Below are 23163 nucleotides of genomic sequence, written 5' to 3'. Positions count from 1 at the left end.
CTCCTTGAACCTTGGCAGGCTTCATGCTCTCAGAAGGGGATACCATCCCTACTGTTTTCATCCAAATCTGATATGTTTGTAAGCTGCCACCAAATCCCCCTGAAGTCTTCTCTTTTCTAGGCTGAACAGTCCCATATCTGCCAGCCTTGCCTCGTATGATTTGCTCTTCAGGCCTGTAATCATACAAGTAGTTCTTCTCTGGACTCTCTCAAGTCCTGGATGCACAAAATAAGGGTAAAGTTAGCAATCTGCTCATGTAGATTTCCCAAATACAAGTTTCCCAGTTAAAGTTATGTCAATCATTGCACTTCAGTGATGCCAAAGCTTTGAAAGCCCCAGCCAAAAAACATTTTTTAAAGTATTGTTTAATGTTGAGAATACATATCAGTATGCTACTATATGTACAGAACACCATGGTTAGTAAATAAAAATAAAATTTTAAATAAACTAAAAATACAGTGAAATGGAGAATTAATGCTGGAAGAATGAGAATCCAAAGTGAAAGTGATCAGATTAATTTAACTCTGCCTTTTCCAATCGAGTGCTGAATATATGCACCAAACAAAACAGGCTTTAGACCTGATTACATGCCTATGTGCGTCTTCTCTGAAGTGTGTTTTTCAGTATCATGTTACTGAGAGTCCATAGTATCCTTCCACTGTTTGAGCCTGTAATGAAAAGTAACCAAGCTGTTTGTCTAGTCAGGTGTATCTTCCGTTGTTCTGTTTTTCTTTTCCTTTTGATGCTGCATTGTGACAAAGATGGCTGGAATTCACCCCTTGCTTTGGGCTAGGTCATGGTAATAGTATTAAGACCTTAGTAAACTGTGGTGTTGTGGAACAAATATGATGAAAAAGAAGAGAACACTTATTAAAGCTACCTAATTGCAAGAGGAAGCTTGGTGTGCTACCTGTCTCCTTCAGAGTGCAGTTTCTTCTCTTACTGTTTGTGAATGTGGAGGGGAAGCAGGGCTGTGGCTGCAGCTAGTTCCTGATCCTTTATTTATTTATCGGTGAATTGCTTTTAATTAGAGCAGCTCCTCTACTTCCCTGAAGTGTAACTTCTGGTTGCCCATTCAGTAGCAACCACAGTTCAGCATTTTAGGTCTAAAAGTAAAGTTTTCTAGATTTAAGGTCATCAATTAACTGAAACTTCTTGGTTTGGGTGAGTGAAATAGCTTGAGTTAATTATTTCCTCTGAGTATCCATCTATGGTACTTTTATGGCACCCTTATTACAGTATCTGAGTGCTTCATGCTCTTTGCTCTATTTATCCTCACAACACCCATGTGAGATTGGGAAGTCCTATTACCTCATTAGGCATCTGGAGGACTTAAGCATCAAAAGATTAAAGCCCAGATGTACAATGGCATTTAGGTGCCTACGTCCCGTTGCAATTAATCCGAGTCCAAATCATTTCTACATCTCCAGTGCACAGATCTGGAATGATGTACCATTGCTATATTTTCCATATTCAAGTCTGTAATGATACCTGTACTAGGTAAGGTGTGCATGTCGGGGCAGGGGGGAGAGGAATCGGAGGGGTTATGTTTGGGGTACTGGAAAAGTTAATACAGCTCTAATTATTATAAAGCAGTTACCATATGAAAATATCCCTGAGCTTCTACTTTACTACAAAATAGCAAAGATGTCTTGGAACTGAACATTTAGGACAGGCTGTGCAATGGTGTATAACAGTCTCAGGCATTGAGCCTTTTAGGACTAACACATAGTTTCACAGACTTTTGCTTTCACAAATTAATACTGGTTGAGGCTGTTTCTCATCTGACACTGTCTCTTTGCATTTCTCCTTTAGAGACAGATAAATAGAAAATGTAGCAGATATAACGTGCATCATGCATTGTTACAATCTGCCTTAATTTATTCCACCTGTTTTATAACTTTATTTATTTATTTATTGGTTTTCACAGGGTTTTTTACTCAGATTTCTACCTTAGCCGATGTACAGGAAAATGTCATGGAATATCTCCATGTTCTTAGTCGACCAAAGGTGATTGACCAGGAGCATGATGTGGTATGGACTGAAGCATATATTGACAGCACTGTAAGTCCACATGAGAAAATATTTCATATATGCTCACAGCACAAAATGAGGATTTAGAATCAAAGGTCTTTTTGTGGATAACAAAGTTAGTTGTGAATTTGATTTCCATTATCTGAATGTGCCCCTGCACAGATTTTGACTTCTGTATGGTTTGCATTAACTAACTCCAGGTAAAGCACTTAGGAGGTATTTACATTTTCAAATAACTTAGCAATTAGAAGTTAAAGCCTAATATGTAGTGCCATCACTGTCTTTATGACCATCAGATGTGTAGTTTGTTTGTCAGGAAGTGGAGTATAGATTACCAACTCTGAGTAATCGTTGTTTCCAAATGCTTTTCAAAATAGGTAAATAAAACTATATCAAATTACAGTCTTCCAGCAATCATTAATATGTCTATTGTGAAAATTAGGCCAATGGCCATATGACTACTGTAACGCTTTACAGAGAAAGATATTGAAATGCTGCACAAATTAACATTTAAAACAAGACAAACATATTGTCCTGATGGAATCTGGTGACTTTTCACCTTATTGTTGTATAATTTTTAGTTTAAAGCTTTGGGAACAGTTAGTTTCAATGCACATTTTCTATTTTGGAGAGAAACAGCATACTGTTTTTAGAATATATTTTTGGTAAGTTGCATCTGATCTTTGATTTCAGTAGTTCTATCAAGATTTCTTTTTATCTTTTCTGTTTTCTTTTCCTCATGTGCCTAATTAGGAATAAGAAACTATTACATATATTGTTCATGCACCTGGAGATTTAACATATTCTTAATTTAGTGCAAATATTTAGTGCTGTATATTGATTATGAATAATAGAAAATTACAGGTCATAATCAGCAAAAATCATTTATTGTTTTAACTGTTTTTTCAACCCTCATAAGAACAGGGCAAGCTGAGAGAACCCCAGCAGGTGAGCTCAAACTCACTTTTTCTTTAAAGAAAAAAAAGGTTTAAACTTTGCCAGAATGCGACACCTCCAGCAAATTTAAATTCAAATCAAAAGAAATTCTTCCTGAAAAAGTAATAATTACAAATGCTATTTTATTTCAGTCTTAGATTTACTTAAGTCTTTCCTTTTTTATTCCTTAGTTGTGGTGTTGGATCAAATAATGGAAAACAAAGATGAACTACAGTTACTATGGAGAAACAAAACCTCATTTGGAAATGTTGTCCTGGAGGGAATTCACTTATTTCATATTTCCTGTTTGTTTGTTTCTTTCTTTGTTTGTTTGAGGCAGATTTATTCCTAAGTAGTACTTAAAAAGCATAGGTTAATCCATACTCTCCCTCATCCTCTTTTCACTGAACCAGAAGGCAAAAATACTTATTCTTATAGTCCCTTTATTCAAAACATTTTTTGAAAAGGTAGAATTTAAATTTGTGCCTTTTTGGTTCTTGTGCATTTCTTGCTTTCTTTCATACACTTTAAGTAATCACTAGACTTGTTTGACATGTCCATTAACATTTCCTCTTTGAATTTCTGACAGTTTTTTGGGAAAACTCTCTATAAATGATGTCTTGGAGGTCAACTCTTATTCTCATGTTTGTCACTCTAAACTTGGATAAAACTGCTGTTTTTTCTCTTTTCCTTTCTTTCAACAAAATCTGGTTCAAAATGCTGTTGTTGAATAAATTTTATGTTGTACACTGTAGTCCCCATTTCTTTCATGATTTGAGAGGAGAAAAACTGGAAAGGTTAGCTTAAAGTTCAATACTTCTCCTCTAGATAAATAGAGATGAGTGGAAAGCATTGCATATAATGGATAACCAGTAAGAAGTAGGTAGGTAGCAGTGGCACTGGGTTTATGAGCTAGATACCTTGTTCTGGGCAGACCCAAACCTTCAGACTGACCACAACCTCTCCATTTGATAATAGGCAAATTTTATTGATACACAGTTGTGGCAGGGCACTTTTGGGTACCAGTTTCCTGGTGAGGGGATAGAGGCAGAGTCAGCCCAGTGGCTGGTCACCATCCAGATGAGGGTCATGGAGGGCCCGAGAGGCTGTGTGCCAGCCAATCAAGGAATGAAAGTAGGCAAGCCTAATGGCCTACGTGGTTGCTTGAGGGAGCAGGGCAGGTTGGGTGTGACCCAGTGAGGGGCAGCGTGCAAGAGGCCCAGTGAGAGAGGACAGATTGGAATAGGCTCCAGTGGAGGGGGAGAGGGGCTCTATAACTGTGACCCCAAATAGGGTACTATGTGAGAGGCCCAACAATGGAGTTTGGCCTGGCCTCAAGCCGGAGCTATAATAATAAACTGGATCCCATCTGCAAGCCATGGGATATGATAAGGGAAGGTCACAGTCATGTATAGTGGTCTCTGGCATCGGGGAATTAAAAATGGGCATTCTCCTGTATTCTACACCGGTTTGATAAAACAGCAAGTTATGGCAGGTGAGACTGGGTGAACTGCCCCATATAGACAGGTGGGTGGGCCAATGCTGAGACCTGGCCTTTAGTTGGCCCCCTGTCACAACAGTAATGGCAGATAAGAAATATGTAAACAATTCTATATCTACCAGGGCTTAAAGGGTCAAGGTATGTCTGGCCAGTAGGCAAGCTTCGCTCTGAAGTTTTCTCTTGCATATCAGATGTCAGCAGCCCAGAGATTGGAGGCTGGGGTCCATTTGCCGCCCCTCCTCCCCAACCGGCAGGGTGGGTAAGGGAGGCTGGTGGTGTGCCCTCAGTCCATGGTGGCCCTGGGTTTCCCTCTCAGGGACACTTTACTGCTCTGAAATCCTTCCTTTTTTATTCTTTGCCTCTTTTGATGACTCTTCCTCTTTGGGTATTGCTGATCAGTTTCCCTGTGGTCATCATACTGTCCACGTTCTGTCATGTCAGCATATTCCTTTGTTTCACAAACCTATCATATGCACACATCCTAATCTGGGCTTTACCAGTTTCTCCTAATTTGGTCCATCTACCAAAACTGGAAATCCGAAGGGCTCTGCAGCTGGGCACTGTGACCCAGCCAACATGGCAGAGACCCTTATCTCTGTTATGGAACAGTGTGGTACATGTGTTCAGTTTTCTAACCTGTGTCTGCTTCCTGCTTGCCTGTGTCAGACACAGTGGACCTTGAACGACACTATCACAAACAGTCTTTTAGAAATCAGTTAACCCTTGCCATTGCCCTGGACCATTGTTCTACTGCATATCTACTTTTACCTGCAAGCCAGTTCCTGAAAGCAAACCTCTAAATGCCATTTTCTAGCCATCAGGTAGTAAATAGGTAATCAGTTTAGTAGGTAGTAAGTTTAAAAATGAATGAAAGGAAGTTCATTTTCACATAGTTTGTCACTAAAGTGCTGAACTCATCGCCACCAGATGCTGTGGAAACTGATGGTTTAGCCAGATTCAAAAAGGGATTGGAGGAAAAGGGGCATTCTTGAAGGAAAGGGGCATTAGTAACTATTGAACAGGGAGTAATGAATACAGCATTTGAATTAGAATTTCCTAGACCTTATAAGTTAGAGGCTGCAAGTGAGAGAGGAGCAGTGCAAAAATCCCTTATGATACCCAATTCACTCTCCCTTTCAGCATCTACCCTCTGCTCCTGTGTGACAGGATACTAAGCAAGATGGACCTGCGGTCTGACCCAATAAATGGCAATTCTTATATTCTTAGTATATACTAAGTAAATGCAGTATATACATGGGAAGACTAGGGGGAGCTTAGAGAAGTCTGGAAGAGAACATAGGAAAAATATATATGTTATTTATTTACATTTTGGAAGGTCATGAGATTTCTAATAAGGATTGGGGCCCTGTGGGGCTGGGTGGTACAGGGAAGAATTTAAAAGTAGAAGAATGGGCTCAGGTATAAATACCTTTATTTTTTCCCAAAAAATAATCAGAGAGATTGTACAGGAAACATGTAAACCAAACCCTGGTGAAACAGCAGTTGTCAAGGACTTTCTGTGTGCCCCAGAACAAAAGCTCTGTGTAAGTCTCAGAGCCAGTGTCTTGGTCCTGCTAATGTGCTTCCCCTGCATTGGTCACTACAGGTGCTCACGTTGTACCTAAAGCTCTGCCTACGTATTGCTTTATGTGCCTGATCATAAGAAACCAATTAAAATGCTTCATTTAATTAGGGGTGGATTAAGAAGTAAGAGAGAGAGTCCAGTTTAATTTTTGAAAATGAACTGGTTTAGGTATTAGCTGTTGACTGCCAGTGCAAGAGAGGATAGTTTGGGAAGATGGGTGGACAGTCTCCCACTCAGAGGTATAATTATAGCAATTATTTATTGCCCAGGGTAAGGGGTGCTAGAAAGCCATGGTGTAGTTTCCCTCTGTATGTTGGTGTCTGAGACCAGTGCCCTACTCACCTTACACTACTTCTTGCACTCCAGTGATCCTTGGTTATAACAATGGCCCCTTCAGGCCAAAGATAATTAGAGAGAAATTAGAGTAGGTCTACTAAGAACTTACATACAGCAGGAATGTGGAGGGACAAAGGTGGCCTTTCCTGTATGTGTAAAAAGATAAAAGAGCAGCAGTGGTACCTCAGAGTTTTCATTTGAAGAAAGAGCCTGATAGTGAAATTTGGCCAATCCATGCCTTTGTCAGTTTTTTATAATGAAAAATGGTGTTCAAAATGTTTAAAGTGCATAAGTATAATACTTTGCCTGCAGTTCCTTGGATGCTGAGCCTTCTAAGCTTGGCTAGCAGCGCTTTGTTTGGCTGGCTGCAATAGAAAGAGCTTCTTAGTTTTCAGACCAAGAGTAAAAAAGTTGGACTGTTAACTGAAGAATGTTTTTCTTTTTTATAAAGTGTAAATTTTTAATTTTTTTTGGGACACTGCTTGTATTAGGACTGCTTTCTATTATTCAAATGTGAAGAGAAACTACTTCTCCGTGGTATGCTTAGGACCTATGCCATTTCTGGAAACTATCCTTGTTCTTGAAGAATGGAAGAACAGAGGGGTACTGGAGTTCCAGCTGGAACCAATATAAGGAATGCTGGAGGGAGGGACTAGGAGAAGAATAGAGAAAAAGTTTTAAAATATTCAGTTTCCTACCTTTTTTCCCCTTTGCCTGAGACTTAAAAGAGGTAGACTTATTAGGGCAGAGTTTCATATAGCTCTGGTGATCCAGCATTACCATCAATATACTCCCTTTTTGCAACCAAGCAGGGGTTTTAATTTTCATGCTTTTGCATATTGCTTTCTTGATTTTTATCATGTAATGGGACTTTTCAGGCCTATGATAAGAGGTACATAATCAGTAATTTGAAACATTTCTTCACTGGGGTACTACTAGCTAGGGGTGTTAAAAATGCTAGACTTTGTGTCATCATTAGAAAAATCATTTTGAATTGTGTCCATCAGAGCTCTGAATTGGGAGTGGCCAGAAATGACAATAGTCTTTGCTCAAAAAATGACTTTTTCTTCAAACTAATCTGTATCTTCTTAAGAGAACAAAGTGAGGAGTCTTTCCTGGCAGCATATGCAAGACAGTAGGCTATTATTAGCTTTCTGCTCTTTCAGTAAAACAATTAATATTTTTGTCACAGAAACCAGGTATGTACCACAAACCCATGCTAGTGTAGCTACATCATGTGGGGTATTGCTAAGTGATCTGTGACATATGGCCTTGTCTGACTATTGTTTCATGTTACAATTAGCACATGTTGTATTTAAATTATAGTAAACATTATGGGTGCTTGCTGTTGTCCCCCCGTCCCCCAACCACTACAAAATGGCACTTTAATTTAAACTCATCGTGTTCCTCTACCAAACAGAAAAGGCAGCACATTACTTCAGCCCAGTTTGCTTGGTGTCTGTAAAGATCCGACACTTTAGTAGGGCTTTTATAGCACTTTTTTCTAATAGCTGACTGAATCATCTGCAGCCAAAAGGGCCAAAAAGCCCCACTGAAGCACTTGATCTTTACAGATGCTGCAGAGCCAGCCTGAAGTAATGCACTGCTTCTTTCAGTAAAGTGTGTGAGGGGGAGGGGTTTGTTTATTAACATCTGTAAGCAACCTATAACAATATGGCTTAGAGAGTTTTTGACCAGTTGCATGGTAATGCTTACTGCAATTTAAACACAGAATGTGGTACTCCAGTGGAGTCCTGAATTTCTTGGTCTCAGCCCTGGGATCCCACTGGAGCTGGTTCCAGACATTGGTGGGGTCCCATGGCTAAGACCAAAAATAGGCTGGGATCTCAAAATCAGCTGGAATCACGCCAGAACTGGTTTAAGGCTCCAATGCAGTAAGGAGGCTGGGAACTGAATAAACAGCAATTTATTGAGCTTCCATTTTGGAGCATAAAATGGCAGTATTTTAAAAATGTACTCTGCCTCCGAGTCATCACAAGCTAGACAACTTGAGTCCATGTGGATATGTATGAGTAGGATTCTCTAAATTCTCTCAATCCTTTATTTATATCACTCTTTCCTCCTTAGTCACACACAGTTCTATGACTTATAGCAAGGGTTGGCAACCTATGGCCCACAGAGCACTGGCTTAAGCATTTGGCAGCAGGGGGTCTCCCTGAATTGTACTGCAGTTGGGTGATGGAGGCTTCAGCAGAAGGGGAGCTCTGTCTGTACCGTGCTGCTTTCAGTCTACCACAGCGTAGCAGCAGGGAGAAGCAGCAGCAGTGGCTGTGTCCTAGTGTCTGCCCACCTCTGGTCTGAGCTAGGTCATTGCAATCTTCTCCTGTAAACCCCGAAGTTCAAATTCTGGATTCAGTTCAATGGAGTGCTTAAATTATAGATACAAAATTGCAGCTGCTTGCCTTCTAGCCCTTCCTTCCTTACACTGTGTTTGGTACTTACAACGGAGACCTTGAGCCCAGGAAATGCCAGCAATGATTTCACAGTTCTCTATGGCTCTAAATACAGTTCTCTATAACATTAATTGTTTTAAATCCAGTTCTCTATGGCTTATAGCTGTTCCATCCAAAGTTCTATCTTTACTTCTCAGAAGTATAGATAAGACCAGAAGAAAAAACAAATAGCCTTCAAACCAGTTCCTAGATGGACTTTGTTTTGTATGGCACAAGGAAACCTTGTTTTTCAAGATGCAAAGGATGCATCCTAGGGTGTTGCTTAAGAACACAATGTAGACAGCTTTGTAAGAAGTTACAACGAATGACGTTGACAAGTCAGGCTGGTTTGTGGCTTAAGCTGATTGTGTATAATCTAAAGACCAGCCTTAGATCTGAGTCTTGACATGCCCTAAATACCATCTAACAACTGTGAAAAGAATATGTATACACAATCCAGAAATTTGATTTGATGCTAGTTTTATTGTGAAAACTCATAAGAATCTAAGCTGTTTTATTTTTAGTCCCACACTTCTGCTATGGCTCCTGCTCTCCCTGTGCTGTACTTACTTCTCCAACTGTAGTTTCTGTATGCTCCCCTGCATTTATCTCTTTTTATTCCTAGTGGCTTTGTATTCAAGATTAATGGGCAATGAACCCTCCAAAATACTGACCTGAAAGTCACTTTCCTTCTCTACCTTCTCTGAGCTTCTGGCCTTTATGCAAAGGGATTATATTGCCTGTTCCTTATATCAAGGACCTTTCTGAAAGTCACCATCGTGAAGCTTTAGCAAACTGCTAGGGAATGGTCCCTGCTATCCTTTAGCAGAGAGAGGTATTTAACCATATTAGTCTGGAGTCAAGCAGAAGGCACAGAAATTGCACCTTTATAGGTAAAGACCTACTGAATCTTCAGTAGAAGTGGGGTGTGCCATGGCTCCTGTAATCTTGGAGTTTCCCCTATGTGCTCCCTCCACCACTGATTGGCAGCGGGGCCCTGCTGCTCCCCACTTCCCACTTGCTTCTGACTAGTGGAAGTGAAAACTTCAGTTTTAAATATGGCACCATTTTTGCCTCCCTACTTGTCAGCAGCAAGCAGTGGGGCTGTCAGGGCCCCTCGGACAATCAGCAGTGGGAGGCAAAAAGAGTTTCATATTTAAAGTGGCACTTTTAACTTCCCCACCAACTATGAGCAAGTAGGAAGCAGTGGGGCACCTCCACAAATCAGCAGCGGGGGAAAGGAGGGCCACATGTGGGAACCTGCAAAATTAAAGGAGTCACTGCGTACCCCACTTCCACTGTGAATTCAGTAGGTCCCTATTTATAGGTTAAATAAATCAGGGATATATAGCATAGGCTTTTGTAAATAGATTTTAGGACTCCTACAGATAAATGGCACTGCCAGAGGCACACGTATAGTCCCCCAGTCTGCCAGGATATTTATGACAGACATTGATGTCTGCTTCATCCACAGTTGTCCTTTCATCCCCATTTTATACTTCAGGTACATTAATAACATCTTCATCATATGGACACGTGGGAAAGAATATTAAGAGAAATTCCACCAGGCCTTTAACAACTTCTACTCCTCTATCAAACTGACTCTGGGAGACTGTTCCCAGTACATTCAATTCTTGGACACCACTGTGAAAGTTTGCAATAGACCTAACACCACCACATTGTATTTGAAACCAACTGACCACTACAGCTGCCTCTGTGCCAACAGCTCTCATCCTAAGCACACCACTAAACCCATCATCTACAGCCAAGCTCTATGTTACAACTGCTCTGATCCCACTGACCAAGATGCAGATGTTAAGGATCCGATACAGGGATTCTTACAATTATACTACTATCCTAAAACTGTAGCCACTCAGATCAACAGACCCAGACTCAAACCCTTCTCCAACCCACTACAATATCAACCCCAAGAGAAGAACAGCAAAATCCCCTGGGGTTGTCACCTCAGACCCCATCTTAAATACCTCAAACACATCATTAATGACCCTCCAGCACCTCCTGGAAAAAGACAACTGCCTCAAGGCACCCTAACTTCAAATGGAGTCTCTCCAACAATAAAATATCTAATTCCTAGTCTCACCAAGGCACCATATCTTGCTTCAGACCAAGATGCCTGCTGTTTCTCCTCCTTATCACTGGATCAAATAGCACAGATTATAACATCTGAGGTTTATTCAGTTGCTCCTCTACCAGGGTCATGTATGCCATCATCTGCTTACAGTGTCCCTCTGCTGCCTTCGATGGATAGATAGGGCAATCCCTATGTATAAGAATGAATGAACACTGATCTGACATCAATACCAGAAGGAAAGACATGCCTGTAGAAGAATACTTTAAACTCCCCAGGACATTCCATTCCTGACCTCAGAGTAGCTGTCCTTTAGACAACAAAACCGTAAAAACAAAACTTGAATGGGAAATTGCAGAACAAGAAATCATTTGTAGGCTGAACTGTGTCATGTGGATGTGTCCAGCAGACTTGATTAATTGAATCTGCACTGATGCATGTTAATTAGCATGTTTCAGAGCAGATGTCTGGCATGTGTATAGGTGCCCTATGTCTCAATGGGTTAACTGATTTGTTTTTCTCTCTTGTACCCACATTGCCTCTCCCAGCAGTGTCTCCTCCTTTTTTGTCCCCATTTCCTTACGCTTTTTATTCTGACTCCTGCTTCTAAGTTAGCAGTAAGCTTCCAGTAGTCCCTTCATAACATCTGAGGAAGTAGCCCCTCTGCTTATGAAAGCTTATGCTACACATTTCTGATTTAGTTAGTCTATAAAGATGCAACTCTACCTTGCCAACATAAAGGCCTTGAGAGTGGCAGACACTTCTTTGTGTGTGCCCTGCAGAACAGCAGGGCACACATAAAGAACAAGGGAAATACTCTCTTGTGGCCAACTCAGTATCCCTTAATGTCTAGAAATTACTGCCCATCATTAGAGAGGTTCCCAGTAATCCCCTGAGAGTAGCACCTGCTCACTCCAAAATTCATTTGGATGATTTTGGTTCTGTATCCTAGTTGTAATAAGATTTCCTGCATGTCTTCACCAGGAATCCAAGACTTTTCTTCCATTGCTAACAAAGGGCCAGATGGTACCTATTTTGGTCATAGAGGGGGGTCTTCCATACGTGGATCTCAGCTTTCTACCAGGTGGAAAGGTGGTTGGGCACCTCCGCAGCATCATTTCTTCTCCCCTGATCTGCAGAAAAGATGGAGTTGGCCTTGGAGTTTGCCTATCACCCACCTACTTTCCAGCCTCCACTAATTTGGTGGGAAGAAATAATACAGCCCCAGGCTGTTTTGCCTTTTCCAAAGATCTTAGCCAAATACAGGTACACGTCAAAGGCATCATTGGTAATGCAGTTCCACTGAAACCATGCTTTCATGGACCACAACTAGTTTGACCTTTTGCTCAGATATCTGTGGCTTTTTGCAGCTGGGGCTGATAGGTTTGGAATGGGTATCAAGACCTCTACTTCTGTGAGACAGTGCACCTTCTCACACCCCAAAACAAGGGCATATTCAAATACCCACATGCATGCATATATGTGTACGTGCATGCCAATGGGTTTTGTTCTGGAGACTCTGAAGCAATTCTCTTAGAGGGTCTAATGCAAAAACTTACACACATAGGTTTTGAGAACTGCCTGGCCCAGTCATCATGATTAAACATTCCAGTTTTCTGTTAAGCTGTTCTAATCTATTTGCCTTACTGCTGAATGCAGAATAAATGAATTACTAATAACGACATTAATTGTTTTAAATCCAGTAAGATCTGTGTATCAACTGACAAAACATAATGAATGCTCAAGATTGTAAATGCCTAAACCTCTCAGCTGAATAGAATTCATGCATGCTCATTATTTTCAGCTGCACCTAAAAGATATTATTAACAAGAGAATGGGTTCCTTTTTTGTAAGCAAATGCACAACCTGAATTACTTATGCTTGGCAGTTGGGTGCTAATCAGAGCAAGGAATGCTGTGCCACTTAAATGGAAGCTGAGAGCTCCTGATCACACAATGTAGGTACAAGAGTCACTGAGCAGCATGACCCAATAAAGCAACAAATTGAAACCCTTAAGAAGAAAACAGGGGCATGCATGGAAAAATGAAGTCTGCAATAATCTAACTGTAATATGAATGATTATTTTTGCAAAATTTCCTTGCTGATACATACAAAAGCTGCAATTTAAGACATGTAAACAAATGTATTATGTACAATTTGCACATATACAAATATGTCTATATATACACCTTTCAGCTCTTGAAATAAACCCTTTCTTGTTTAATAAATTGCATGTTTGCTTTTACTCCAGTGCTAGTACTGGAACGTATGCTGTTAGGGCAATTTTCAATGATTGCATTAGCCACAGAATATTACCATGCAGAGCTAATTGCTAGTTGTCAAAGCTACTAGAAAAAAAAGGTTTTAAGGAGATGGCAGTATTTATTTTAATGAGTTAACACTTTTGATATGCATCACTGTATACAGTGTTTGCACAATAAAATGCCACAGATCAAAAAGATGTTCAAAACATCAAAAAACAAAAACAAAAATTCTGCACTTAAAGAGGAACATAAAATTCCTGCTGGGAATGTGGAACATGGAATGCCATCTGTATTATACGGCACTGAGAAAACTGATTATGTTTGGACCTCTTTTTCATAGCAGATGGGTTCATTAAATTTAATAGCCTCCAGAGCCTTTAGAAACAGTGTTAAAAACATGTGGAACATGCTGTGACACTTCACTTCTCACCCCACAGCCATTATAACTCTGGCACAGGCTATAAATATTACAGTACTTTATTTTCATTGAAACAGGTTACTATTATAATTATTTTTGCTCGTATACAGTTACTTCAAACATGCAGAATACAAATCCTATTTTTTAGATTTTCAGAGGTTCGGTACATTTTTTGGAGGTATTTCATAGTTCTGTACACTCCCAGATTTTCATATGGGACATCATTTCCCTGCCACCCTCCTTTTTAAAAAAAATTATCTGCAACATCAGCAAGCAACTGAAATGCAAGAACATGAAGCTGGATCTGTGGAAGTTTTGCTTCCAGCATTCCCAGTAGAAGACAAGCAACATATTAAGCTGTATAAAGAAAATCAAAACAATATTAGTACATAGCTTTTGGCTGAAAATTGATATTTTTCTTCTGTTATTTTATGTGGGTAGGTAATTCCAATTTGAGCATAATCTGAGGTCATTTTTGGCACTGATCTGTAGAGAGTTTGCAATCTTGTTTCACATCAAAATACTGGTTCTGTATTTTCAAATATTTAAGTACATGAAATAAAAATAATCCATTTCTTATGTTCTTATAATTGTTTAGATCAGTGGTTTTCAACCTGTGGTGTGTGGAACCTTGGGGGACCACAGACTATGTCTAAAAGATGACTATGATCAATCAAAAGTATGTGAATAGCCGCACTTACAATTCAAAGGGGTCTGCACCTCCATTCACATTTTTTTAGGGATATGCAAATGAAAAAAGTCGAAAACCACTGGTTTAGATAAACATTTTGAGTGCTCCTTGCAATTTGGTTTTAAAAGGTATGAGGAACGTGTAAATGTTGAAGATTTGGACTGCAGTGATAACATTCTGTTTTCTTCTAAGGGGATATGTACTAGTCCTAAAATGAAAACAAATCATAAGAAATGAATTTACTAACTCAGTGTTGCCTGTTGGATTGCATGACTCCCCTAGACCTTTCTTCTTCCTTCCTAAACCCTGTGACCAGGCACTTTCATTCTCACTCTTGCACTCACTCTGTTCCAACCACAGATCTCGCTTTCCTTTTTCACTCCCCTTTTGTCTGCCTGTCTTCACAATCCTTACTTCCAGTCTATTCCTGTTCCTCTTATTATAAATGGGTGCATCTACATGTGTTATTAGGGCAAAGAAATAAACTTTAGCACAGTTTGTGCCGGAGTTCATTTCTCCAAACCACAGCATTTCTCCATGCACCCAGGACTGTAGCACACTGAACCAGGGTAGAGCACTCCTGGGCTGACAGGGGACCCCTGGGGGGGTCAGCCCTAGGCTCTGGGTGGCAGTACTGGGCAGCAGAGAGGCTGACTGGAGTACAAGGATGCTACGGTGTTGGACTAGCCAGGAGGCAGCCCCTGCTGTAGCACCTTTATGCCCTAGCCAGCCCTGGTTACCATCTACATGTGCATTGTGGTAGTGTAAATTACTGCACTGTAAGATAGTACTTGTCCTGGACAATACTATCCTACAGTAGAGTTAATGAATTTACTGCACCCTAATGTGGGCGCACATGTAGATGGTGATACTTTACTGTGGAATTAATTAGTCAAATCTGCAGTAAAGTGCATGTGTAGATAAACCCACTCTCTCTCCAGAATAGCTTGGAGCCCAACCCAATTATGAGTTCTCTGATCTGCTATGAAGTAAGTAGAGGGAGCAAGAATTGTCTCTGCTCCAAAAGCTTAGGTGACTGCAAGGAAACTATGAGATAGCATTGGTCATTTTGCTAGGCAGTGGTCTTGGTATAACAGTGACCTAACCATTATCAGGTTTTAGTAAGTATTAAGGCAAAGAGTTGTCCAGAGGGTGTTGAAGGAGGATAATGAGGCATCTTTATAAGTGGTTATGTCAAGAATGAAAAGCAGCATTAGAGAAAGTGCAAGGTGCTTTCATATATCTCTAAGGCTTGCATTTACTCATACTCTATTCCCACACTAAGGTTACTTGCCCAGAACTTGTGGTTAATGAAGTCCTTCCTTTTGTGATTAACTTGATATTATGAAATTATTTTGGTAGCCCCAGCTTGGCCTATCTGCATTATTGTTTAGTACTATTGACATTTCAAAGCAATTGCACACACAGAACATGTTCTGTGGTAAAATTTAGGAACTAAGAAATTCACATGGGTTAAAATGCTAGAGGAACACATTCTTCCATTATGAGAGCTATACCCTAATAAACATTTTTTGAACCATCATGTAAGAGGTTTGTCATGAGTTGCCAGCTTTGTTTATTTTGGTTTTTTTCCCGTGGCTCCCTTACCATACACAATTTCTGGCTTGTATTATAATTACTTATATGGAATTGCAGTTACTCTATATTTAAAGATAAGATTGCATTTTAACAGTAATCCATTGAAGTACCAATGTCTGAGACATTTTGCCTGCTGGATGCTCTCCTGCCAGTAGCTATACATGTTACATAGAGATGCTGTAGTGTTGAATTTGATTTACAAGCATATCCATGCCAAAAGGGTACCAGTCTTGCTTCCAGACACCTGCATGCTACAGATAGACTAACTTGGGATCTTTTCCAGCTGCAGCCTGCCAGCAGCAGGCAGTGTGTTTAGGTAAAGGGACAGAGAATGTTTTTCATTTCCAGTTTGAGTTTCACAGGGAATTTACTGTTCTTGTCATGAGACAAAGTTGAAAATTAAATGGTAACAGGTCACTAAACAGAAGGAAAACTAGTTTTTAGGTTTTTTCCTTCACTGTGTTGAATCAGACATTCGAGAAACAGTTCTCCTTACCCAATCAAAACAGCTACTTGAACACTTCACAGCTCGTATCTGTTTTATAGTAATAAGACCAAAGACAAGCATTCTGAATGAAGTTGAGCTGATTATAAAGAAATTGAAGCTATTTTGCTAGATATATCACATTTTTCATATTTCATTTTCACATAAAGAATTATTTAGGGTAAAATGATAATTCAGGAAGGCAATGAATTTAATACAATCTACCAAATACCATCTTTTGTTCTTCTATGTCTCATTCTATGACATTCCAACAGAAAGAGTGCAGGGAAGATAAAATTCATTTTATCTGAACTACTGAAGGAAAGGACTGAAATAAAGAAGAAAAGATTCATTAAATCATCAGAGCGATTTGGGTTTTATAGAAGTGGCAGAGTGAAAGCAGAGAGGAACAGTGAGCTAGTATAAAAGCAAAGCTGTAATCTTTTTTCCTGTTGTTCTGTAGGTGTCGAGGTTGAGCTATCTATTAATAGCTCTTTTCTCCCCAAATTGTCAGATTTTATATATATAATATGTGTGGATACATGTAAAGATAAGAGCTGGTCAGATAATTAATTGGGAACAATATTTATAGAGAGGTTGAGCTGTTTATTGAGAATTAATTCACACATTTTTTTCCCTTTATTTGCAAGGTCTTAACTGCATCTCACTGCAAAGGTATAAAATGTATGACTCTGTATACAAGGCATACTATTTTGTAGAAAGCTTGCTCCCAAATGTTCTAGCTGCTACTGATTGACCTGCCTCCTCACCATTATGCCCTATCAAAACAGCTTTTCCAGTGGAAACATTCCAAGGATGTTCTATCAAGTTGAGTTAATTGTGTGTGGTGTGTGCCCTCGAAGCCTCAGGGACAGTGGGGAAAACTTGAAAACTTCTGAAGTGTCTTAAGTGAAGTGTCAGGGGATACTTTTCTTACTTGTGTATCACTGAGCTGCGGCTTGGAGATTTTGAGAATTGATTAAATAGCTCCTTCATGAGAACTCAGGATATTATAGAAATGGTGAGAATGCATGTCTGAGTATTTCTGTAGAGAGAAGACTTTACTGGCATATTGTTAATCAGGCCAGATTATTGCTGTGGGTTCTGCAAGGAGCTGAACTTGAACATTGCTTAGAAGCATCAGCTGGTACAAAATGTAGTTGTCAACGTGCCAATAGTTTCAGCAGCAAAGATAGAGAACACTTTTCCCCCATAAGACAATACTAAGTTTCTGTCTAGTTCCAGGTGTTGATTCACTTCCTATGGGTTAGGTTCTGGCTGCAGAAATGAACACTTTTCCCTCCATAAAGTACCAAGGCAGTGCAGATCATCTTAAACTGCTTCTTGTTAATGATTCCTAGTTTTAAACAGTTGAGGGCCCACAGAAAGCAGCTCTCAGTTGAGGACTCTGGCTTGTGATACTCCTTTCGTTTTGTTCAGCAGAAGGACATGATTTATTTAGACCCCAAATTGTATTATTGAGACTATTTATTATAAATGAGACTGCTCAATGAGCCTAATTCTAAACCATCAATTTTGATGATGCCATAGGCTTCACCAGGCTAGGAGTTGACAATGGGGCTGTTTGGCAGGAAGACTCCATTTAACTTGATATTGTGCATGAGTTTGTTTTCAGTTAGGAAAAGTAGTTTGCTTGATAGATAAACCAGTTCTGATACATTAAAAATTGTCTTTTTGTAGTGGCAGCCAGAGATTACTGACAAAACAATATAATATCTAGAGCAAGGTAGAAATCTTACTTCTTGGCAATCCTGCGACCTGTCTTATGTTTTAGAATCATAGAAAAATAGGACCGGAAGGGACCATGAGGGATCATTTAATCCAACCCGTGGCCCAAGGCAGGATCATTCCTGCTTAAACCATTCCAGACAACTGTTTGTATACCTTGCTTTTAAAAACTTTTAAGAATGAAGATTCCACAACCTCTCTTGGTAATCAGTTCCAAAGTTTAACCACCCACATAGTGAGGAAGGTTTTCCTAATATCCAAGCTAAATTCCCTTTGTTCCAATTTAAGACCCTAACTTGCCCTGTCTGATAGCCATCTCCTTCATTTGTTTGACTTTTATCAAATTCCCCCCTCAGCTTCCTTTTCTCCAGACTAAATAACCCCAGCTCTCTCAATCTTTTCTTGTGAATTATGTTTTCTAGACCTCTGATCATTTTTGTTGCACTCCCCTGGACCCTTTCCAAAATTTTTCTTTCTTGAGGCATGGTTCTTAAAACCAGACACAGTACTCAAGGTGAGGCCTCACTAAATGAAGTAGAAGAATCATTTGCAAGTATCACTTCTCTTAATTCAACCCAGCATGCTATTGGCTTTTTTTTTTATAGCGCACAGACTCTTGACTCATATTCGGCTTGTCGATTATAACCACCTGGTTCTTTTCTGTGGTAGTGCAGCCTAGCTAATCATAATCCATTTTATGCATTTGTCTATTTGTGCATTTGATTATTCTGCCCTAAGTGCATGACTTTGTACTTATCTTTGTTGAATTTCATACAATTAAATTTGGACCATTTCTCCACATTATCAAGGTCATTCTAAATCCTAATCTTCCGAAGTTCTGCTACGCCATCTATCTTGGTGTCATTTGCAGATTTGCTAACTGTGCACTCAGTTCCATCCTACAAATCATTAATGAAGATACTATACAATACTGGACTTCTAGGAGGCCCCCCTTGATACTTCCTCCCACTAAGACATGGAGCCACAGATGATTATTCTTTCAGTCATGATACATCTCAGTTTCATCTAAACTGTATTTCCTTACCGTACAAATGTTTTAGCATGCTGTTGTATTCAGTTATTTTTATTTAATAAGAAACTCCAGTTTTTAGCCTACATTTCTTGAAGAACTATGAAGAAGTTAGGGGCCTGCTTAAATCGTGGTTTTGCAGAAACGATGAAAAATGGTGGTTTTCGTGATCATCACAAAGAATGACGTTTCCCTCAATTTTGCATGGAATCACATGAAACAAAAGCTTACTGGAATACAAAGGAAGTACAGCAGTCCCAGCAGTCATAGAGCACGGGGTTTGAAAGAGAACTACTGTGCAGCTGAGCTAGTGGTGTAGACTCAGTGAAGACATGAGGCAAATAAGCAAAAGGGTTTTTGTGCCATCCTTTAAGAAGCCAGATGTAACGCTGTCATCTGAAGATGATGAGTGAAAAGAAATCTGAGAAAGCTAAATACATTTCAGCTCAGGATCATGTAAGGCAGTGCCCTGTAGGGACCTTGCACGCAGATGGCAGTAAAATGGTTTGTTCATTGTGCAATGTGACTCTGGATGTGTCAAGGAAAAACAGCATTGATTGGCATTTAGAGTCTCAATCACATATAAAGTGAAAGACTGCTGCAGAGACTGAAGGTCAGAGCAAGAAGCAATGTCTTCAATCTGTAAAAAAAACCACTGAGAGCAATTTGACAAGAGAGGCTACATTTGTGCAGTGGAGGCATTCACAGCCACTAACATTCCTCTGGAGAAAATTGATAACCCCAAATTAAGGGACTACTTGAACAAACATGTGCCAAATCCTGGTAGTTTCCCATGTCCAAACAAGCTTTGCCAAGATTATCTACCAGGAATAATTGCTTCACATGTTCAGGCTACAACATCTGCATTGGCAGAATATGAATCAATCTTGATTGAAGCAACAGATGCCCAAGATATCTATGTCCTGCACATTTTATTTGTACCTGGGAGCTGGACAGGCTGCAACCTCCCTGTTTTTCAAGCAGAGGCAGTTCGCCTCACGTCTGTCAATTTTTCTACTGTGGCACAGGCTGTAGCGAAGGGCGTTGTAAACTATGGCTTAGAATTTAACAAGATCTCAGCATTTGGGTCTGATAATGCAATGTATATGTGCAAAACTTTCTCTGTTGTGCTCCATGGAATGATGCCGAATGCAATTCATGTTACTGGCAATGCACACATCCTTTTTTTAGTCCGAAGTGACATCTGGCGTACACATTTTCCTGATGTAGATATCCTGGTTTTCTCTTTTTAAAAAAGCATTCAAACATTATCCAGGCTGTAAGCTTTGATATAGGGAATACATCACCAATCAAAGCAGGGATCTGTATGTGACTGTCTCTTGCACCAGAGCCAGTGCTTACAAAGTAGAATTTGTGGTTTAATGCAGTTCATTACCACACAAAGAATATGAAGTACTACCAGCAATTTGCATGTGTGTAGTTTGAAATCACACCTAGCACACAGTACAGACTTAACCTATGTAGTCCTTTAAGACAGGGTGACACTGAAGAGCCGGTTCATGGAGTTTCTAACATGGCTTAAAAGTCAGCAGGCTTTGATACACCAAGCACACAACAAGCTGATGGTAAGGCAGTATTTTGCCAAGTTGTAGAGATGTGGAAAACAATCAGAAACGGACACCAAAACACTGTTGCAGTCAGTTATCTGGCATTCTTTGACAAAGTTCATGTAAGCAGCACATTCCTTGTCATGCTCTTTCTGCCATGCAGAGACTGATTTCAGTAGCTGAAGGTCCAAACTCACAAAAGGCACCTGATTGGAGTAAAAAATGTGAGCAATGCTATAAAAGGAAGCAGCTGGTTGTTTAAACCAGGGTGGTAGTGACTTGTAGTATCGATTTAAACCATGGTGGTAGTGACTTGTAGTATACTTGTAGAATTGATTCAACTTTGCAGCTATTGCCTAGAACAGTTCTTGTCTCCTCTGGTATTCATGTTGACAGTTTAAAAGTTTTTGTAATGCCATGTCTTTGACCCAACTTATCAAATCCATCAGCTTGTTGTGTGCTTGGTAGATCAAAGCCTGCTGACTTTCAAACCACATTAGAAGCTCCATGAACTGAATCATATTTTCAGCCACAAGCTTAACTTGATCTTCAGTGTCACCCTGTCTTAAGAGATTGCATAGTTTAAGCAGGCACTGTATGCTGAGTTTGATTTCAAGCACCTTGCACACAAATTGGTAGTAGTACTTCATATACTTTGCATGGTAACAAACTGCATTAAATCACTGGAGTTAAACTTATGCTTTTATAAGACTCTGCTTTTGACGTTAAGTCTTCAAAAGGGCGATTGTTACAGTAAATATCACATTGTTTTATTTTGAGGGAATATTTAACTTCTGTTTTCTCCCCCCTTTCTATATTTGCATCCTGTTGAGTCACTAGTTTCATGAACCTTTATGAACCTTATTATTATATTGGTTATTATAGTCTACATTTAGTAAATATATTTCTCCCAATATATTTAGTAAATATACTTCTCCTACAACTTCTCTGTGATGGCCTAATCTGATTACAACCTGTTTCCTGTAAAATCTCGAGATGAAAACATGAAGTTTCGAAAGTAAAATTTCTTGACTCCCTGGGTAACACAATAAAGGGAGCAACAGGAAATGCAGATACTGTTCTCTGAGGCCAAGACCTTCTGTTATAATAGAAACTGGAGAGCAGAAGCATTATACCAATCAGTGAGAAGCACATTAAGTTTACCTTTGTCTTCATTCATAGCTGAGAGTCCTATATGTTGTCCATCAGATCAGATGGTTGCTTAGCTTTTAGTCATCTTTCATTAATAGCCTTGAGTTGTACAGAACAGCATTAAAGTAATTCTTTTAAAATAGAAAGTATAATGAGAAATATAGTTCTGTATGCAAAATGAAGGAACCTTTATACAGCTTTCTGAATTCAGTGTGTAAGGCATCTATAAAATGCTCCATGGGCCTACTGATGAAGTATAGCTATAAAATCTAGATGTAAAACTGGAAGGGTGAACCATTAGCTATACTTATTATGAGGACGTTGACGCACTGTTCCTCACAGTGAAGCTAATGATCAATAAGAAGCATTGATGGCACCATGTTAGCAGCTGACCATGCCAGTAAGACATGCCAGAATAGCAATTCTCCCAAATTACTAATATGCATATATATGTGTGTGTGCGCGTGTGTGTGTGTATGTTTATACATATATATAGATATATATAACTATATTATATATAGTACATTCTCTTTTTTGTAAAGTGTGTGTGCTACAAAAAAACAGAGACGCTACTGTTAGCTTACAGTTGGTTGGACTAAGAAAGATTTCAGAATGTTATATGATGGAGCTTCCTTATTACATTTTGATTTTTCACTGTTTTCTTTTAAGATACATTTAACATAACAGTGCTAGTAACATTATAAGTGACTTAAGCCTTTCCTCTGATGTTGTGTATCTTCTTTAGCTGTGCTTATCCATGCAAAACTCAAGCGCACGTATGCAGCTGCTGAGTCTACAAGACACACAATGACTTTCTCTGTATGAGAGCTCAATTACATTGTAAAGTTATTTCCAAAATATGAACTGGATGCTTGAGTCTTAAAGAATGTGCATGATATGCTATATACTGAGTGGTGCTTAACCTCAGGAAGATGGGACATTTCCTGACAAGCCTTAACAGGGCATCTGAAGATCTGCATCCCAATGTGTGAGCCTCTGACGGGAGTAAAGTAGTCATGTGCTCACATGGTTTGTTCCTTTCTCTTACTTTCACCCTACTCACCTCAACTCTCCCTACATAGTAGAGCCAGAGTGCTTCTTTTATGTATTTGGTCATTCTTGAGGGTGTTCTAGCAGGGAGAAAATGTCACCCTCAACCTAGATCTCTTTTTCACCTCCTTTCATTAATAGTTTCACCCAAGCTGCCTTTTTTGCCAGCTACCAGTGCTGTTCTTGGCAGTGCAATTCAATACATACTAATTACTTTTTCTGTA

The 23163-nt window shown here is 39.5% G+C and overlaps 1 protein-coding gene across 1 annotated transcript in view; it reads left to right on the top strand.

Moving 5' to 3' along the window:
• CACNA2D3 (calcium voltage-gated channel auxiliary subunit alpha2delta 3) overlaps positions 1-23163 on the top strand; it is a 1192973-nt gene that overhangs the window by 862691 nt on the left and 307119 nt on the right. Inside the window, exon 13 of the mRNA XM_019504610.1 lies at positions 1931-2064. Within this exon, the coding sequence (XP_019360155.1) occupies positions 1931-2064 (134 nt within the window). The remainder of the gene's footprint in view (positions 1-1930; positions 2065-23163) is intronic.

The sequence above is a fragment of the Gavialis gangeticus genome, unplaced genomic scaffold, assembly GCF_001723915.1.
Source record: "Gavialis gangeticus isolate Ggan-Ray unplaced genomic scaffold, GavGan_comp1, whole genome shotgun sequence".
Lineage (NCBI taxonomy): Eukaryota > Metazoa > Chordata > Crocodylia > Gavialidae > Gavialis > Gavialis gangeticus.
The sequence above is the reverse complement of the archived record's forward strand: the minus strand, read 5'-3'. Positions and strand labels throughout refer to the sequence as shown.